The sequence below is a fragment of the Brachyistius frenatus genome, unplaced genomic scaffold (assembly GCF_029030835.1).
Source record: "Brachyistius frenatus isolate BFR_SWC_R1_liver_20210118 unplaced genomic scaffold, ASM2903083v1 Contig_1, whole genome shotgun sequence".
Lineage (NCBI taxonomy): Eukaryota > Metazoa > Chordata > Actinopteri > Embiotocidae > Brachyistius > Brachyistius frenatus.
Window position 1 is genome coordinate 11,479,718 of NW_027210600.1, and position 15,331 is coordinate 11,495,048.

Here is a 15,331-nt window from a genome sequence, read left to right on the forward strand (position 1 = left end):
CAGAAAATGATTCTTGCGGGAGGCACTCGGAGCACGTTTCAGGCATTAACAACAAACATGGGCCGAGTTGGGATGTAAACACTGAGAAGCTCTGATTTCCTAACGTGGGCAGCGAGCTGGCATCAAAGACAGATATCTCTGCAGGTAAAGCTCGGCTGCATTTAATTTGAAATGACGAACAACATGGAGTTTGTAATTCAGTGAGAACTGAGCAGTAGTAACATTTAGTCTAATTATACAAAAGATGTATTAACACCCACAACTATTAAAAGATTTGCTCGTGGCATAATGGCCGCAAGTATTAAATGACCCAGAGAGAAAAGATGTGCGCCAGACGTTGTGTTAGTATTTATGGACTTGAGGATGAGGGTAATTGGGGGTTTGAAATTTGCACTACATGTACTGTATCAGTGGAGTTTTGTCTTACCACAGTACCTGACATCTATTCTGTTGTAGCTGAATAAAATAAAAAAAAAAGCCAAATGTTGAAATTATTTGTCACATTATTAATGCTGACTTGGGAATTGTTCACCTGTGTGACTAGGGCAGTGTGTATGTGTGCCGCGAGAAGGGAGGGAGAGTGGCTCTTTAAACTGTATCTACTGTATGTGGGATGTGTGGTGGTGGTTAATGGTGGTCAGCTTTTGCAGGGAGGACACAAATGACCCATAGTGAGAATGTAGAATAATTGAAGCTAATAATTGGGTGAGATAACTCAAGGATATCTATACCTCAATTTGAGAAAAAAAACAAAAAGAAAAATACACTTGATAACTTGCAGCTCTGAAAATCCAGCAGTTACTAAATCACAATGAATATCTCCTCGGAAAGGAGAGAAATGAAAATACAGAAACTGGTTAACAAGCTACTGTATTCCAGGACAACAGCAAAACCCAATTCAAAGAACAAGAGCATTTTTATCTCGAAGTAGCAAAGCATGATCTTTTTCTATCCCTTTAATGTGGCTACTGAGGGTGTAAAGACCTAAACAGTGGCCGTAGCAAACTCAATCAATGATTACAAACACATTGCTCGTGGCCCAGCAGTAAAGTGATAATCAATTCTATGACTGTTTTTTTCTCTGCAGCTGTTTGTGAAATTGAAGTAGGAAGGCAACAGCCATGTGTAGGTGTAATGAAACTGCTCTGTAAAGGCCAGGTGGACGTGTCGAGAGTGCACACAAACACCAATACAAACACTGACCACACACACACACACACACACACACACACACACACACACACACACACACACACACACACACACACACACACACACACACACACACACACACACACACACACACACACACACACACACACACACACACACACACACACACACACACACACACACACACACACACACACACACACACACACACACACACACACACACACATTCTCCCAGGCCAGTGCTACAGGTAAAGAATTCTTATGGAGGCTTTCAGCTGCGCCTCGTCTGCCGCCCACAAGCTAGATAACAGCGACATAGCAATCACACCATGATGAATGAGCTGTGATAGGCACTGAAAATTGCTCCTTGGTGGCTCCTGAAGTTTGGTCCGGGGACTCTATATATCCAAAGTGAAATCAAAGCTCTGTGCGCGGCCAATTCTTTCTTTCACACCCTCTTTCTGTTGTGAAAACATTGTCTCATTTGTACACCAAGTTAGCCCAAACACAGACACATAGACACTGACATGTCTCAATTTCTCGGCCCGCGCCCTTCCCCTCCTGTGTGAAATGAACCGTTCCATCTGAGTCCCAATCAGTCTCAATGAGACCAGTGAGTTGCTCATTGGCAAAATATGGCAACACGTCCTTACCTCATTCCCTCGGCGAGCAGCCGATAAGCCAGCTACTCGGAATGACACGTTGGGCCAATTGCCTCTTCTTATGAGCTATTTTGTGGTTTATCATCTGATTCATTGGCGAGGGGGAGGAGCTGGGCGAGGGACATGTTTGAGTGTGTTTGTGCTGAGCGATGAAGGAAAGCCTGAAACATATTGCTGATGGAAAATCTGAATCGTTTCATGCAGATTCAACAAAAATCCATTTTGCGCTTCTGATGTTTTACAGCAGTACGTCAACAGACAACAGACATCAACGCTACTGTAAAATAGCAAATGGCGAGCTTATCAAGGGCATTACAGTATTCTCAAAGGTTCTGGAAACTCCTCAAACATCTGCTCTGGTAATTAAAAGAGGTAGGTAATTATTGATGGGTAATTTATCACTGTTAGGAATTTAATCAAGAGTTTATTAACAATATGCAGCAGCATTTGAGCGTCATTTATGCATTAGTTTTATCTGCGTTTACGTGGCTGGACTTCAGCTGAATTTCTGTCCAGTTAAATAAACATTTCATGACTCTGGTTGTGCATATGACATGAATATCCCCAAAAAGGGATTTGCTTTCCTTGAAGACATTTTGGATGTTTGAGATCATTAAAAGTGGACTAGGTAGGTTTGCCTGCAGCTTTTCATTCAAGTTTACCATCCGTTCTTTGTAGACAGCAAAACCTTCAACATTATTTATGCATGTGAAAAGCTTATGACTCACCACTTATCATGTTGATATGCTCATAAATAATAACCAGGAGTTCAGGTTGATATATCTATAGGCATTTGCAGATTACAGGCATCAGTGTGCTTCAAACAAAGTGCTTGTCACATTGTTGAAAAGCATCTGAAGCACCCTCCCACAGATATCTAAGAGGCTGCATATGTCGACGTTTGTAGCTTTCTGTAGGCGAATAGCTGTCTGCAGGTGACAAAATGTGAAATAGTTGAGCTTCTCCTCAAACTTTCTCTTTGACATAATTATGCTTTACACAACTGCTCCTGTTTTTTTGGGTGTAAACAACAAAGTGCAACGTAGATGCCTTTATGAAGAGACTTGAAGTATTCATCAATATGCCTGTATAGTATTTACAGTTCATTGTATCGAAACTACAAAAACGTGCAGGAGGGACGGAACTTTTGGAGAGAAATCGTGGAGGTAGTGGGATGCAGCCAGGAGGAAGCTCTGATGGCAGGCAATTTGCTGCACTTTTGAATTATCTCTATTTGAATGAGCAAACATTTTTGCTTTAAGATATGGTTGGAGGAAATGTCGTGAGTCAATGCTGCTGCTCATTCTCGAGTTTATTTCATCTACGTCTGATGGTTTTCCTTTGTACGAACTCTTGTGGCTTTCCGCTTCCGACCATTTCCTTCCTTTTCTCACCATCCCAGTCATCCGATCCTTACGCCTACCTTCTCACCTGTTCTCCATGCATTCATTACCCCTCAGTACTTATGCATATTTTCCACCATCTCTTGCCTGCTGTAGTTTTTTTTTTCCAAATGTTCCAGACAGTTTTGGACCTTGCCGCTGCCCATCTTCTTTCAACTCTTGGCCAGTGGACTTTGACCTCCCCATCTTGCTTTTGCCTGAAAATACTAAAGTATGCCACGACACTGCACATTTGTTTTCTTCAATCATACTGAATCTCTGTATGCCTTATCATTACATGTTATGCTGTTCCTTGCATATTTAGTGTTTTCTGATTTGTCCACCAATAAAATCTGTGTGTTGTGGTGAATGTCTATGATGAGTCATTTTGAAATTTGTTTGGCTATTTTCTAAATAATGGCAATCAAAGCGAGAGCAGCAATTCTGAATGAAAGTATTGTTTCCTCTTTTGTCTTTGTTATGATTACTAGATGATTCAGAAACGTAATCTACTTAAGTCCTGCTGCCAAAAAAACACAACCGTATGAATAAAGTGTGCATTTTTTAAAAAGTGTTTAGGGATTCATAGATTACTGACCATTGAACATGGCAGATGATTAGGAAAACTGATTAAAAACGGCTCACTTATAACTGGTAGTGAGAACTAGCACTCACAGGATCTATATTTACAACAAAGGCTGAGGATGGCTGACGTGGTGAATTATTAGCTCCTGCTGATACGCTGTGATGTAGCCTCATCTGAAGTTCTCAGGGCAAAACAATTGCGCAGCATCAGTTCCTCTGATCCCGAGAGGACCGAGTTTGGATCTGAAAATGCCAAATGGGTTTTTGATATGGTAATTGTCTGTCAGCTCCAGAATGTCAGCCACATGTAAATTAGCCAAGGAGTTTAGCTAAAAAATAGCATGGACTACTGATGTGTGTGTGCGTCCAGGTCTTACCAGTATTGTCGTGATGGTGAGGGTAGTGTTGAAGAGGGTGTCTGTCACATTGATCGATGGAAGCTTTTTCTCCATGGACAGTCCATCCTCAGAGTGCCACAGGCCAATCTGCAAAGTGAATGCATGCATGCGCGCACACACACGCACACACACGCACGCACGCACGCACACACACACACACACACACACACACACACACACACAGAGATCAGTCACTAAGTCCATCAGCTGGAAAAGGCCAATAGAAACAATCGGTGCTTAATTTCCTCCTTTTCCTCCAGAGGAGAATCGGTATGACCTTCACAAAAGGCAGATTAGGACAGAGAAGAAGCAGTGGACAGATCACCACCGTCTGAGACAAGGTGACAGCAAAAGTTAGGGTGCTGCAGAAGGAAACAAAAATAACGTGTGTGGCTCCTTGAGGAGAATACACGGGGCATGTGTTCAATCAGAGGCAACAGAATGCATTCATTAAACCAATTACCGGCAAATCCAGTGGCGCAGAGCCACATTCTCATTACAGCTTGAGTGGAACTTCACACCTCCACCTCACATGGTGTCTTTCCTCGTATCCCTTTTCACTCGGTCTCTGTCATCTCCGTTCATTTATTTGCTCGATTCAAGTTTATCAAACTCCAAACTCAACGATAACAGTCTCTGTAAACATGAATATTTTGTAAGTCAGCTTCACATCGTGCTTCTTTCTTGCACACATTCATCCAATTCACCTCTATTTTACCACACTGGCATTGACAGGGAGAAACTTTGGTGATTGGAATGCGACCTTAAAGGATTTACATAACTTCTCTAATGGTTAGAAACCTGGAGCTTATTAAAATCTGTAGAAGTGGAGGATAAAGTGAAAAATGCAAAGTGGTCGAGTACAACGAACAGTTTTTCTTGACATGACATCAGAGCTTTGACTTTTCGACATCTGCCAACATACTCTCTTCCTGTGCTGTGGAGTGTTGTATGATTGTTTACTTTCATTTTATTATTTTATTTCTCACTATCTAAATTGCAATACGTAATAGGTGGTGACACAACAAGGGAATAATTATCAGCAATTTTCTTTTCTTATTGTGGCATTTTCACAAGTTATCATTTCAATCATGGCTGACACAGAGACATGCAATTTTAGTGTCAAAAATAAGCAGAGCAGTTGATGTATGTGTTGGCGCAGAAGATAACCTCAAGACTAATTACGATCACGAGAAGGTGCAAAATCTGTCTTTTTTATTAGTTTGTGGAACTTTCATTGATGCAGCTTATCTCCTGTTTAGATTTAATATATATGGGGTTTATTACGAGGTCGTCCCACCCACTGTGTTCCTGCTAAGATTACACTGTGTCTTACTGTGATGGAAACTAGTTAGAGTTAGAATTACTGCATCGCCTCTGCACGCCTCCACCACCCAGTCAAGTTGGAGTTTACATCCATGTCTGTCTATAGAGTCATAGAACACAGTATGTGGTGTGAGGACTTCAAAGGTATTCATGGTATTTTTAGGCATGTACAAATAAAATTGATTTTACTTTGTTTAGCTTTGTTGTTCCTATTCTGCTGTATGCTTGAGACCAAGTGTTTGTACATACAAACGTGCAAAGTACATCCTCCAAGCGTTCCTGATATACTGCCTTCACAAGAATAGGATGGGCGTGAAGTCACAATGACATTGAATTTCGGCCATTAAAATGAAGTGAACGTTTGTGCCGAATTTGAAGACTTTCCTTGATGCCGTTCCGGAGATATCCCGTTTACGAGAACGCGATGTGCGTACGAACCGACGGCCGGTCAGACAAACCAAAAACATAATGACTCCAGTCACGTCTCTATGAGCTTCACAGGATGTGAAATAAAATGATTATTCAAAACATTCTGGTTTCAGTTATTAACATTCCAATTCTGTAATACACCTCATTGTGTAAACATTGCCACCTCCATCTCCAAGGCTCTACAGAAATAATATCCCTTATCATAATAATCAACTTTTCTTAATTATGAAAACTATATAGGAGGAGGAAATTAGAAAATACAGCATTTAATTTAGACTTGACACATTGTTGGTAAGATTCAGTCCATGTCATTGGAATGAGCTTTCTGATTACATGCTAGACGACCCGAAAATATTCTTGCTGGTCAGAGTCTGACCGGCGAAGATGAACTGCTTAAAGGATCATTGAGTGAAGTCTGATTAAAACAAACAAAACAAAAAATACAATAAACAAAGCTTTCAAGCGTGGAAATAGTTTGTTCCAAGGCTAAATTGCCAAAATTCTCAAGAGACTTCAGGCCATTCATGTTGATCAGTGCTACATTTGGAAGCCATTTAACCACTCTCCCAACACTGATGATGAATTTTGATGTGAGATCTAAAAAAAAAGAAAACGAGAAGAGAGGGCTCCCGGAATCAAAGATTTCCTTTGAGAATAAATGATCAAAAAGATCTTGCCTTCCATTTCCTCCGGTGTTCTTGTTGGGAGAAACAGCACCTTGCTCACACAAATAGACTACAGCTACTAAAACCTCCCTCCCAACACAGTCCACACTTTGCTGCTGATGGCGTCAAGAAACACAGACGGAGAAATAGTGAACCATACTGCAGCAAGACCAGTGAGAGGGACCGGTGAAATATGCTGTTCAGCAATCAGTGTACACAATCAGCTGTCGGAGCCTGTGGAGGTGGGAGTCTCTGGCTTGGCCTGGCTAAGCTCAGCAGGTGTCACAAAAGGTCTAAACATGGGGGTGACGGAGAGGGTAATGGACTGATGCGGCACCATGACTTCAGCCCAGGAAGAGTGGGTGGAGAGAGAGGGAGATGAGGGAACTGTGAGCAGGAAGGGAGTACAACCATATGCTGGCGGGTGAGGAACTGGTCCTTCGGTGGCCCTCCCGTCAACTCTGTTTGAGCTGGAAGTAGAGCTCAAACAGAAGTCTGTGACTCACTTTGACAGAGAGTAAGGAAAATGTATACATTAGCTGAAGTAAGCAGGAATGCACGCCTGGGAGCAAACACACGGAGACATTTATCAAACAGACTGAAAACCTTTTATGTTGTAATTATTCTTTATGAGACACGATGCAATAAATTACACTTCCTATTAATGATTTGGGCAACTGAAATGGGAGAATACTCATTATATAGCACAAACAGGATGAAAAGATGACAGCAAAGTGTCTAAAACTTGGAGAGACGCTAATTAAATTGATGAAACATTAATCAGTAAGCAACACAGTGTGCCATTAATCTGAGCGCCAAGAAAAACCGTCAGCAGTCGTGTATGTCGTTTCACCAGAAGCTCATTTTGTATTAATTCTGTATGTTGAGCAAACGCTAAAGTGAAGGGAAATCTAACCATTGAATTAATCCTGGTGAGACAATAACATTTAACCATTGCATAATACTTCATTAAAAACGCAGCACAACCCGGGAAGCTATTAGACTCAAGCTTTTATCATCGAGAGAGGAAGCTGGTTATTGCCACACACCAGACTGTGTTTGTGTACAGCAATACAAAAAGCTGTATCTTGATGTTTTACATTTGCAGTATCATTAATTTGATATTTACACTGCAGATACAATAAATAAATCCTGTGTGCAGTGCATCCAGAGAATCTAGGAAATAAATTCTGACTAAGTTCAGACTGTTGACGAGCGCTTTGCACGATTTGCTTTCCCGAGAAACAGGAAGGCAGCCCGAAGAACAGGGTATAACAAGAGAGATGGGAATAGGAGAAGAACAAAAGGAAAAGACTGAGAAAGAAATAGAAACATGTAGGGGAATGTCAATCATTTACTGAGTAGGTGCGGTGAGCCTGGCAAATGGAAAGAAAATCAATGAGAAAGTATGAGGAGCAGCTAGCTAGGGAGCCAGAACATAAGGTGGAGAGAACAAGAGAAAGCGACAGAGACTGAGAGACTGAAGAGGCAGAGACAGAGAGAGAGAGAGAGAGAGTCTATGTGGGTGCAAAATAAAGAGCGAGAGAGCAAGACAAAAAGAGAGAGAGAGAGAGAGAGGGAGAGGGGGGAGAGAGAGAGAGACAGAGAGAGAGTTTATGTGGGTGCAAAATAAAGAGCGAGAGAGCAAGACCAAAAAGAGAGAGAGAGAGAGGGGGGAGAGAGAGGGAGGGAGAGAGAGAGAGAGAGAGAGAGAGAGTTTATATGGGTGCAAAATAAAGAGCGAGAGAACAAGACAAAAAAGAGAGAGAGAGAGAGAGAGAGAGAGAGACAGAGAGAGAGACAGAGAGAGAGAGTTTATATGGGTGCAAAATAAAGAGCGAGAGAACAAGACAAATAAGAGAGAGAGAGACATAGAGAGAGGGGGGAGAGAGAGAGGGAGACAAAAGGGGAGAGAGAGCGGGAGAGAGGAAGAGGGGGAAGAGAGCGGGAGAGAGAGGGAGAGAGAGGTTGAGAGAGGTTGAGAGAGAGGGGGACAGAGGGAGAGAGAGAGGGAGAGAGAGGTTGAGAGAGGTTGAGAGAGAGGGGGACAGAGGGAGAGAGAGAGGTTGAGAGAGGTTGAGAGAGAGGGGGACAGAGGGAGAGAGTGACAACAAGTGGAACGAGGTGTTCTGTGAGGGATTACCCAGGGTTCATTCTGCAACCTGAAATTACAGCATGAGGAAAATATTAGAGTGGCTGCTCACTGAAGCGTCAGGATTGGCTGATTTTCTTGTCAGAAAAATGCCGTATCCAATAGGGTGTAGCAGGACTGTGCTGGGACAGACACATCCATCATATATGAGAGGCGAAATAGCTACCATTATCAAGCATAATGTCATACAGCCCACTTACACCGAGGCTAAAGCATTCAGGTGTCACAGCAGTGCAAATGAGTTGGAGACGAGGCAGAAACGCGTGGCTGTCTGCTCGCACATGTGCATCCCTGTTTGTGGCTGTCTGTACTGCCGAAGCAAAAAAAAAAAAAAAAAAAAAAAAAATCCTCAGGGGCTTCTAAGGATGGACTTTTATTGCTCTCTTAGCCGCATTACGCTATCTCAGCTGGAAGAAAATATGCTTAAGTAGATGCAGTTTCTACCTGTCAGCGGACATTAACACCAGTTGAATCAGCAGCGAGCGTCTCGTTAAAACTGAACAGAGGGCAGTTATATTTAGAGCGCACTGACTGCCTCACAACGTTCACATGAAGCGCGGGCATTGTTGTGTTTGCGTGTAACTGTTATGCATGTTCTCTCTGTGGAACAGTGAGTGGGGAAAAAAAAAAAAAAAGGCGCTGTCTTATAACAGAAGCTCTCTGTGGTATGACTCATCATCAACGGGTATGAGACTAATCAGGGTGGCGCCGTAGGCAAACTTCAGGGGCTACCCAGATACAGGTGGTGGTGTAGGTGGTTGGCAGCGCCGTACAGTAAAGGCAGGATTGGGGTAAGCACACACAGTCGTGACTTTGCCTGAGTGATGAAAGGGAGCTGCAGACGGTGCTACTTCTTAGTTAATATTTATTTCTGGTCAAGAAGGACAAAAGCGACGAAAAAGTCGATGTGCCTACATTTTTCAAATGTGCTGTTTCATAACAGTCTGTTATGCTGTTTCTTACTTCTAAACACGTAAATGTGTCATGTTATTTCAGATTTGGTAATTCATTTGGCTGCTAGTGAGCGCATTCATTATTTGGCGTTATGATAAATAATGGCATTGCTAATTCAATAGCCGTAATGAGACACATTACTAGGCTCCCGGAGAAGGTCTTTCGGCTCGCAGAGTGCCACATCCCCCTAAAGAGAAAACAACAAACAATGGATGCCCCGGCAGCCACAGTCCCTGCTCAGCCTGTGCAACCAGACACTATAGACTGTCCAAATGTCTTCCACCTCAAACAGTCATGTTAGTGGAGATGTACCCAAACACTGGGGACGGAGCGAGACCTTAAGGACTGTGTTCCAATCCCAGATTTCTCATTACCCACAAGCAATTCCAGTGTTGGGCTGCTCTTGAGTGTAGGATGAGGATGACAGATATGGATCTCTAAAACACTGGGGGGGGGGGGGGGGGACGTGACTGTCTGATGGGAGTGTGACAGCATTTAAAGGAGCTAAAAAAAAATGATTTGTACAAGTGATAAGACCAGCTCCGAGCACATCTCTAAAGCATCAAAGTAAGAACACAATGCAGAATTGTGTCAGGCTGCGTTCAAACAGATGTGATAAACATGTATAATCACCGGCTAGGCTGTTTGAGTTGGGGCAGGTAGGTTGTGAGTGGTGGCAGCAAGAAGAGCTACTCTCTGCTTCGGCTTATTTGCTGATATTTTGCTTTAATGTCTTTCGCGTGGCTGTAATTTGTCGATGCATTTGTTTTTTTTTTTTTTGTTCGGATTCATCCCCTGCATACGTTTCAGGCAAGCGTATATTGCGCATTGTGCGCAGGAGAGCAAATGTAAATGTTTTATTGACCTTGGTTAAGTTATGAAATGATAAAAAAAAAAGAAAAAGCAATGAGCGCACACAGAATGTGCTATCAAATGGGAATCTTCTGAAGAATTTAACAAGACTGTCGGGAGAACGGAGTGTGCCCAGAGAGAACAAATGAAACCATACCTATAAGGTTAAAACGCATCATTGGTTATTCTGCAACTACATTACAGTATACTGAGAGCCTCGGTAGGAATTCAAGGATGCACTGTGCAGACTGATAAAAAACTAAGACACGGATGCAGACTTGCAGACACACAGGCACCGAGGCACTCAGGCACACACACGTACATTTGCATGTACATGCATATTACACACATACACACACTCAAACATGAGCACGCACACTCAGACTCAGACACACACACACACGCACACACACGCACATGCACACACGCACACACACACACACACACGCACACGCACACGCGCGCACACACGCGCGCACACACACACACACACACACACACACACACACACGCACACACGCACACACACGCACCCCCGCCCAGCCAAGCAACACATACACAGCCTCACCCAGCCTTGAAATCCGTTAAGACTAGGGGATCTTGCAAAACAGCTCATCCATTCTGCTTTTGATCTATTCCCCATCTCCAGCCTGCAAAGTGCAAACTGAGAAAAACAAAAGAGGAAGGGGGACTGCTGTACGTCTCTGAGAGACCAAACAAAGGAGAGAACTAGAGACACACAAAAGATGCCGGTGTGTGTAGACAAGTGATGCGAGTCTCTGCTTCGACAAATTCAACGCGAATTTCAATATGCAGTTGCATGGGGAAGATTATTCTGAGAAGATTCAGAAGGATGACATTGATTTCTTATTTCATTGGTTACAATTCAATATTCTTTGTGCCACAAAATTTGCATGACACAATCATACTGCCTCAGACTTCCCTTTTGTCTGCGCCCAAAGGAAGGAAGCTGCATTAAACCTGGTCTTTGACCAGCTGAAGAATCCCTCCAAGGTTTCAAATGAATTTCGTCGGAGAAAAAAGTGAAACCCAAAAAGTCTTGAGGGAGAATATGTCAAGACACGGCTAGCACGACTTGTAAACAATGCGGTCCAGCTTTCCCCGAGTCCCAAACGTTTAAATCAACAGCTGCATCATGAATCTGACACAGTCTTCATGACCGTTACATCCCTGCTGAAAATAGCTGTTTGCTTGTGTGCGTGTGAGAGAAGGAAATAAGTCATGTAATATCAGGTCTGCGTGCACATGATGTTCAAATCAGAATATATCCCGCTCGTGTGAGGCCACACATTCTAATTACACTTCAAAAGCGATACATTCCATTACGTTTATGAATTGTGATTAGTATTCATCCTCAATCGAGAAAATTAAATGAAACTGAAATGAGAAGAAATCTAATAAAAGTGACTTGAGTCTTTTGCTAGCAGATAGGCTTTTTCTTTTATTTATTCATAGCTTCTCTGACCTCCAGGACTGTATGCTGCTCTCAGGACATTTAACTCATAACCAAGACAGTTTTGTTTTCAATAAAGTAGAGGAGACAAAGCTGCTCATAAACAGATCCACAGCTTTGCGACTGAACATTACTGACGTTAGCGAGAAGACATGTATCTCTTAGCTGTAACTAAAGTTTATATAGCAGCATCAGGATACTTTTCATAGTAAAGACTTACATGGTACTGTGTCAAAAATAACAACAACAAAAACAACAGCTTACACTGAACGGGGAGCGGCCGCAGAGATTAAAGCAACATAAAAGAAGGAGCTATCCGAAGGAGGATTGATCATAAATAATGAAACAAAGAAAGAGGTTGTTTGAGAAGGAGACAGAAAGATGATACCGAAAGTCACGCGTTATTTGAGGTTCCAGGGAGATGATCCCTGCAAGAGTACTTTAAGTCTTCACGACAAAACAATGGCACATAAACAATGTGGACGACAAACCGTGTTTCATGGATGATCTTCAGAAGTTAGAGTGGTCTGCTGCACCAAATGCAACACATCCAACGGCCCTGAAAAACCATCTACACCCGTAAATAAACATAAACACACAAACACACACATTCTAGGGCAGTGTGACAATGACAGAACAAACAGCAAAACAACACTGTAATGTGCAGCCCTGATGCACTTTTAAATATTGCTACTGGGATGTGTCTTGCAACAGATAAAATAGTGTATCAAGCAAAATACAAATATAAAAAAAACCTTTCCAACAGGCTTTATAGCACTTTAATGTGATCCTCAGAGATGCTCTGCAACTTTTCAGTGACATTTTTGTTTAACAGTGAAATAATGCAGCTGCACTGCCTGCTGGAGAATAAACACTGAATTTATGCCAAAACAATGTCTTTCCCCCTGCTGGCAAATAGCCTTTTTGTCTGCAAAGAGGAATGTATACTTTCTTTGTTGACATATTTGTTACTATCTAAGGAAACTTCACTCACAGATTTTAAAATTTCACTGGCTTTTTTTTTTTTTTTTAAGGAATTATTGAGGACAATTTCACCCTATCTAGTTCTGTCCCTAAAAAGTTTTAAACCAGTTAAAAGTGCATTAAAAAAAAAAAAAGATTCATGTCAAAACTCAATGTGCAGGTCAAGAAATATGTATACATGACACCAAAAAACCTTTATAAGAGGCCACTTGGGAGCTGCTTTACTTCTGATTAAAACGGTCACCTCTTTCACTGTAGAACTTGCAAATACACAGCTGTAACACAGATACCAACTTCTCACTCTGGTTATCTCGTCTACATATATACAGACGCACAGATAATGTCAAAGATTGAAATATGTTTAAATTGCACAGCTGAAAAAGATCAGAGAGCTTGTTTGTTTCTTAAAATACTCTAACCTTCTTGGCAGTAGCTCCAGCAACAGCTCTTGCTTATTTAGACGCCGTACAGTATGTCTGTCACACCTGGTTAAGATGTACTCATCTCTGCTGGAGCCCGAGGCAGAGAAAGAGATCCAAGCCATGTCGTGGTGTGCTGAGCCACGCTAGGCTCCTATGATAATGTCCTTCAAGTAAAGGAAATGGGTGGAGGCAGTCTTGAATCTGTCAACCCGCTGTGCACCAACCTCCACCTCTCAAATTTTCCCTTTCCTCCCCCCTCTGCCTTGCTGTACCTGTCCCTCCCCTCCCTCCTTCCCTCCCTCACATTGCAGCAGTGGACAGGAACTGAATTGAGTACATCTGCATCTGCAGCAATGGGGGCAGCTAGAGTAATAGTGTTCTCAGAGATGGTTTGGGAGCAAAGAAAAGGGGAGGGGAAGGAAAAAAAAAGAAGCCGATTGGCGTAATAAACGCAGAAGCAGCGCTGACAGGAAATAAATAAATCCAATAGAAAAGAGAAAGAAATTGAAGGAGCAGCCTTTAACTGGAGGAAGTCTTGTATAAATAACACCGCTCAAATCATTTCATGCAAATTGAAGTGCTGCCCATGCAGGACGTGTGCTTGTCTGAGTGAAAGCTTGTGCGTGTGTGTGACATTCCAGGCACTCAGTATTCCCTCAGATAAAGGGAAGCAGATGAGGATAAAAAAAAAAAAAAAGGATAAAAAAACAGGCCTCCTCTTACTACATCAGCTCCGTTTCCTGGCTCCACCTCTGAAGACCTTGAGACAAGGACACCTCGGGACTAAAGTTTATTAAAAAAGCAATCTGGCTGTAAATGTTCGAATGATAATTCAGGAAATTGGAAAGGATGCACTCGGGCAAGTCTGGATGATTTAACAGTTTATTGATGATCTCCTCACAAAGATTCACGATGGGGACATACAAATGCATAGAAATGGACTTCAACTAAAATATGTGCGAGGAGCAACAAAAAAAAGAAAATCAATAACCAAGATAAAAAAGAGAGTCAACGGCAACCAAAGTCAGTGTATTTACATCAGATGGACAGCTGGTTTGAATAGTGCATGGAGCATGTGGGAAACGAGGCAAAAATAATCCCAATGAATTTAATTGTGGTTTCAAACATGCCTAGAGATTTCTCTACCTGAGCTAGAAACCCAATCATTTATTTCTATTTACACATTTCACTCTTAATGCTGCAGCAAATGCAATCTACTCTTGATACTCTACTCTTCTTTTGCAGCTGCACTCAATTCAAAGTCTGATAAGCATCAAGCTAGCGAGCTTAACATCAGAACCAAATCTATTTTTGTGCATTGAATTTCACAAGGCACCTCTGGACTTGATAATGCGAACAATTTGCTTTAAGTCATGCTTCAATGGGCCTTTGGCCTTTCCGCTTCTGGCCAACGTGTCCTATTATAACCAACTCATAACCTACTTCCTGCTTCGTAGCCTCTTACAGCCCCTCCAACTGGAACTTAGAGTAATTCTCTCTTTCACTGTTGTTTCTCTTTCTCTCTCTCTCTCTCTCTCTCTCTCAGGTGGTTTCTATACCAACGGAATGATTAAGTGCTTCCATTATGAAACTTAATTAGCGCCTCTCTTCTCTCCAGGAATTGGCCAAGGGGCTTTGCATCTCACCACCCACCTGCAGTGCGCAGACATGCACATATGTGCATGTCGTATATGTACAAACATTAATAATATACATAAACACAGAATTGCTTATGCAGCTTTGATATCGCACCCTCTTCTGCACTCTCACACAACAGCGCCTCGCACTGTAACACGCAACAGCTTGCCTAATCCAGACTCCAATAATTACTCATTTTACAGCCGCCTCCAATTAACCGCCGTGCTGCTGTC

At 42.3% G+C, this 15,331-nt stretch overlaps 1 protein-coding gene across 2 annotated transcripts in view; it reads right to left on the bottom strand.

Moving 5' to 3' along the window:
- Window positions 1-15,331, bottom strand: part of grik4 (glutamate receptor, ionotropic, kainate 4) — a 274,511-nt gene that overhangs the window by 26,614 nt on the left and 232,566 nt on the right. For both annotated transcript variants that reach the window (XM_069690256.1, XM_069690263.1), the window contains one exon: window positions 4,182-4,289. In XM_069690256.1, the coding sequence (XP_069546357.1) occupies window positions 4,182-4,289 (108 nt within the window). The remainder of the gene's footprint in view (window positions 1-4,181; window positions 4,290-15,331) is intronic.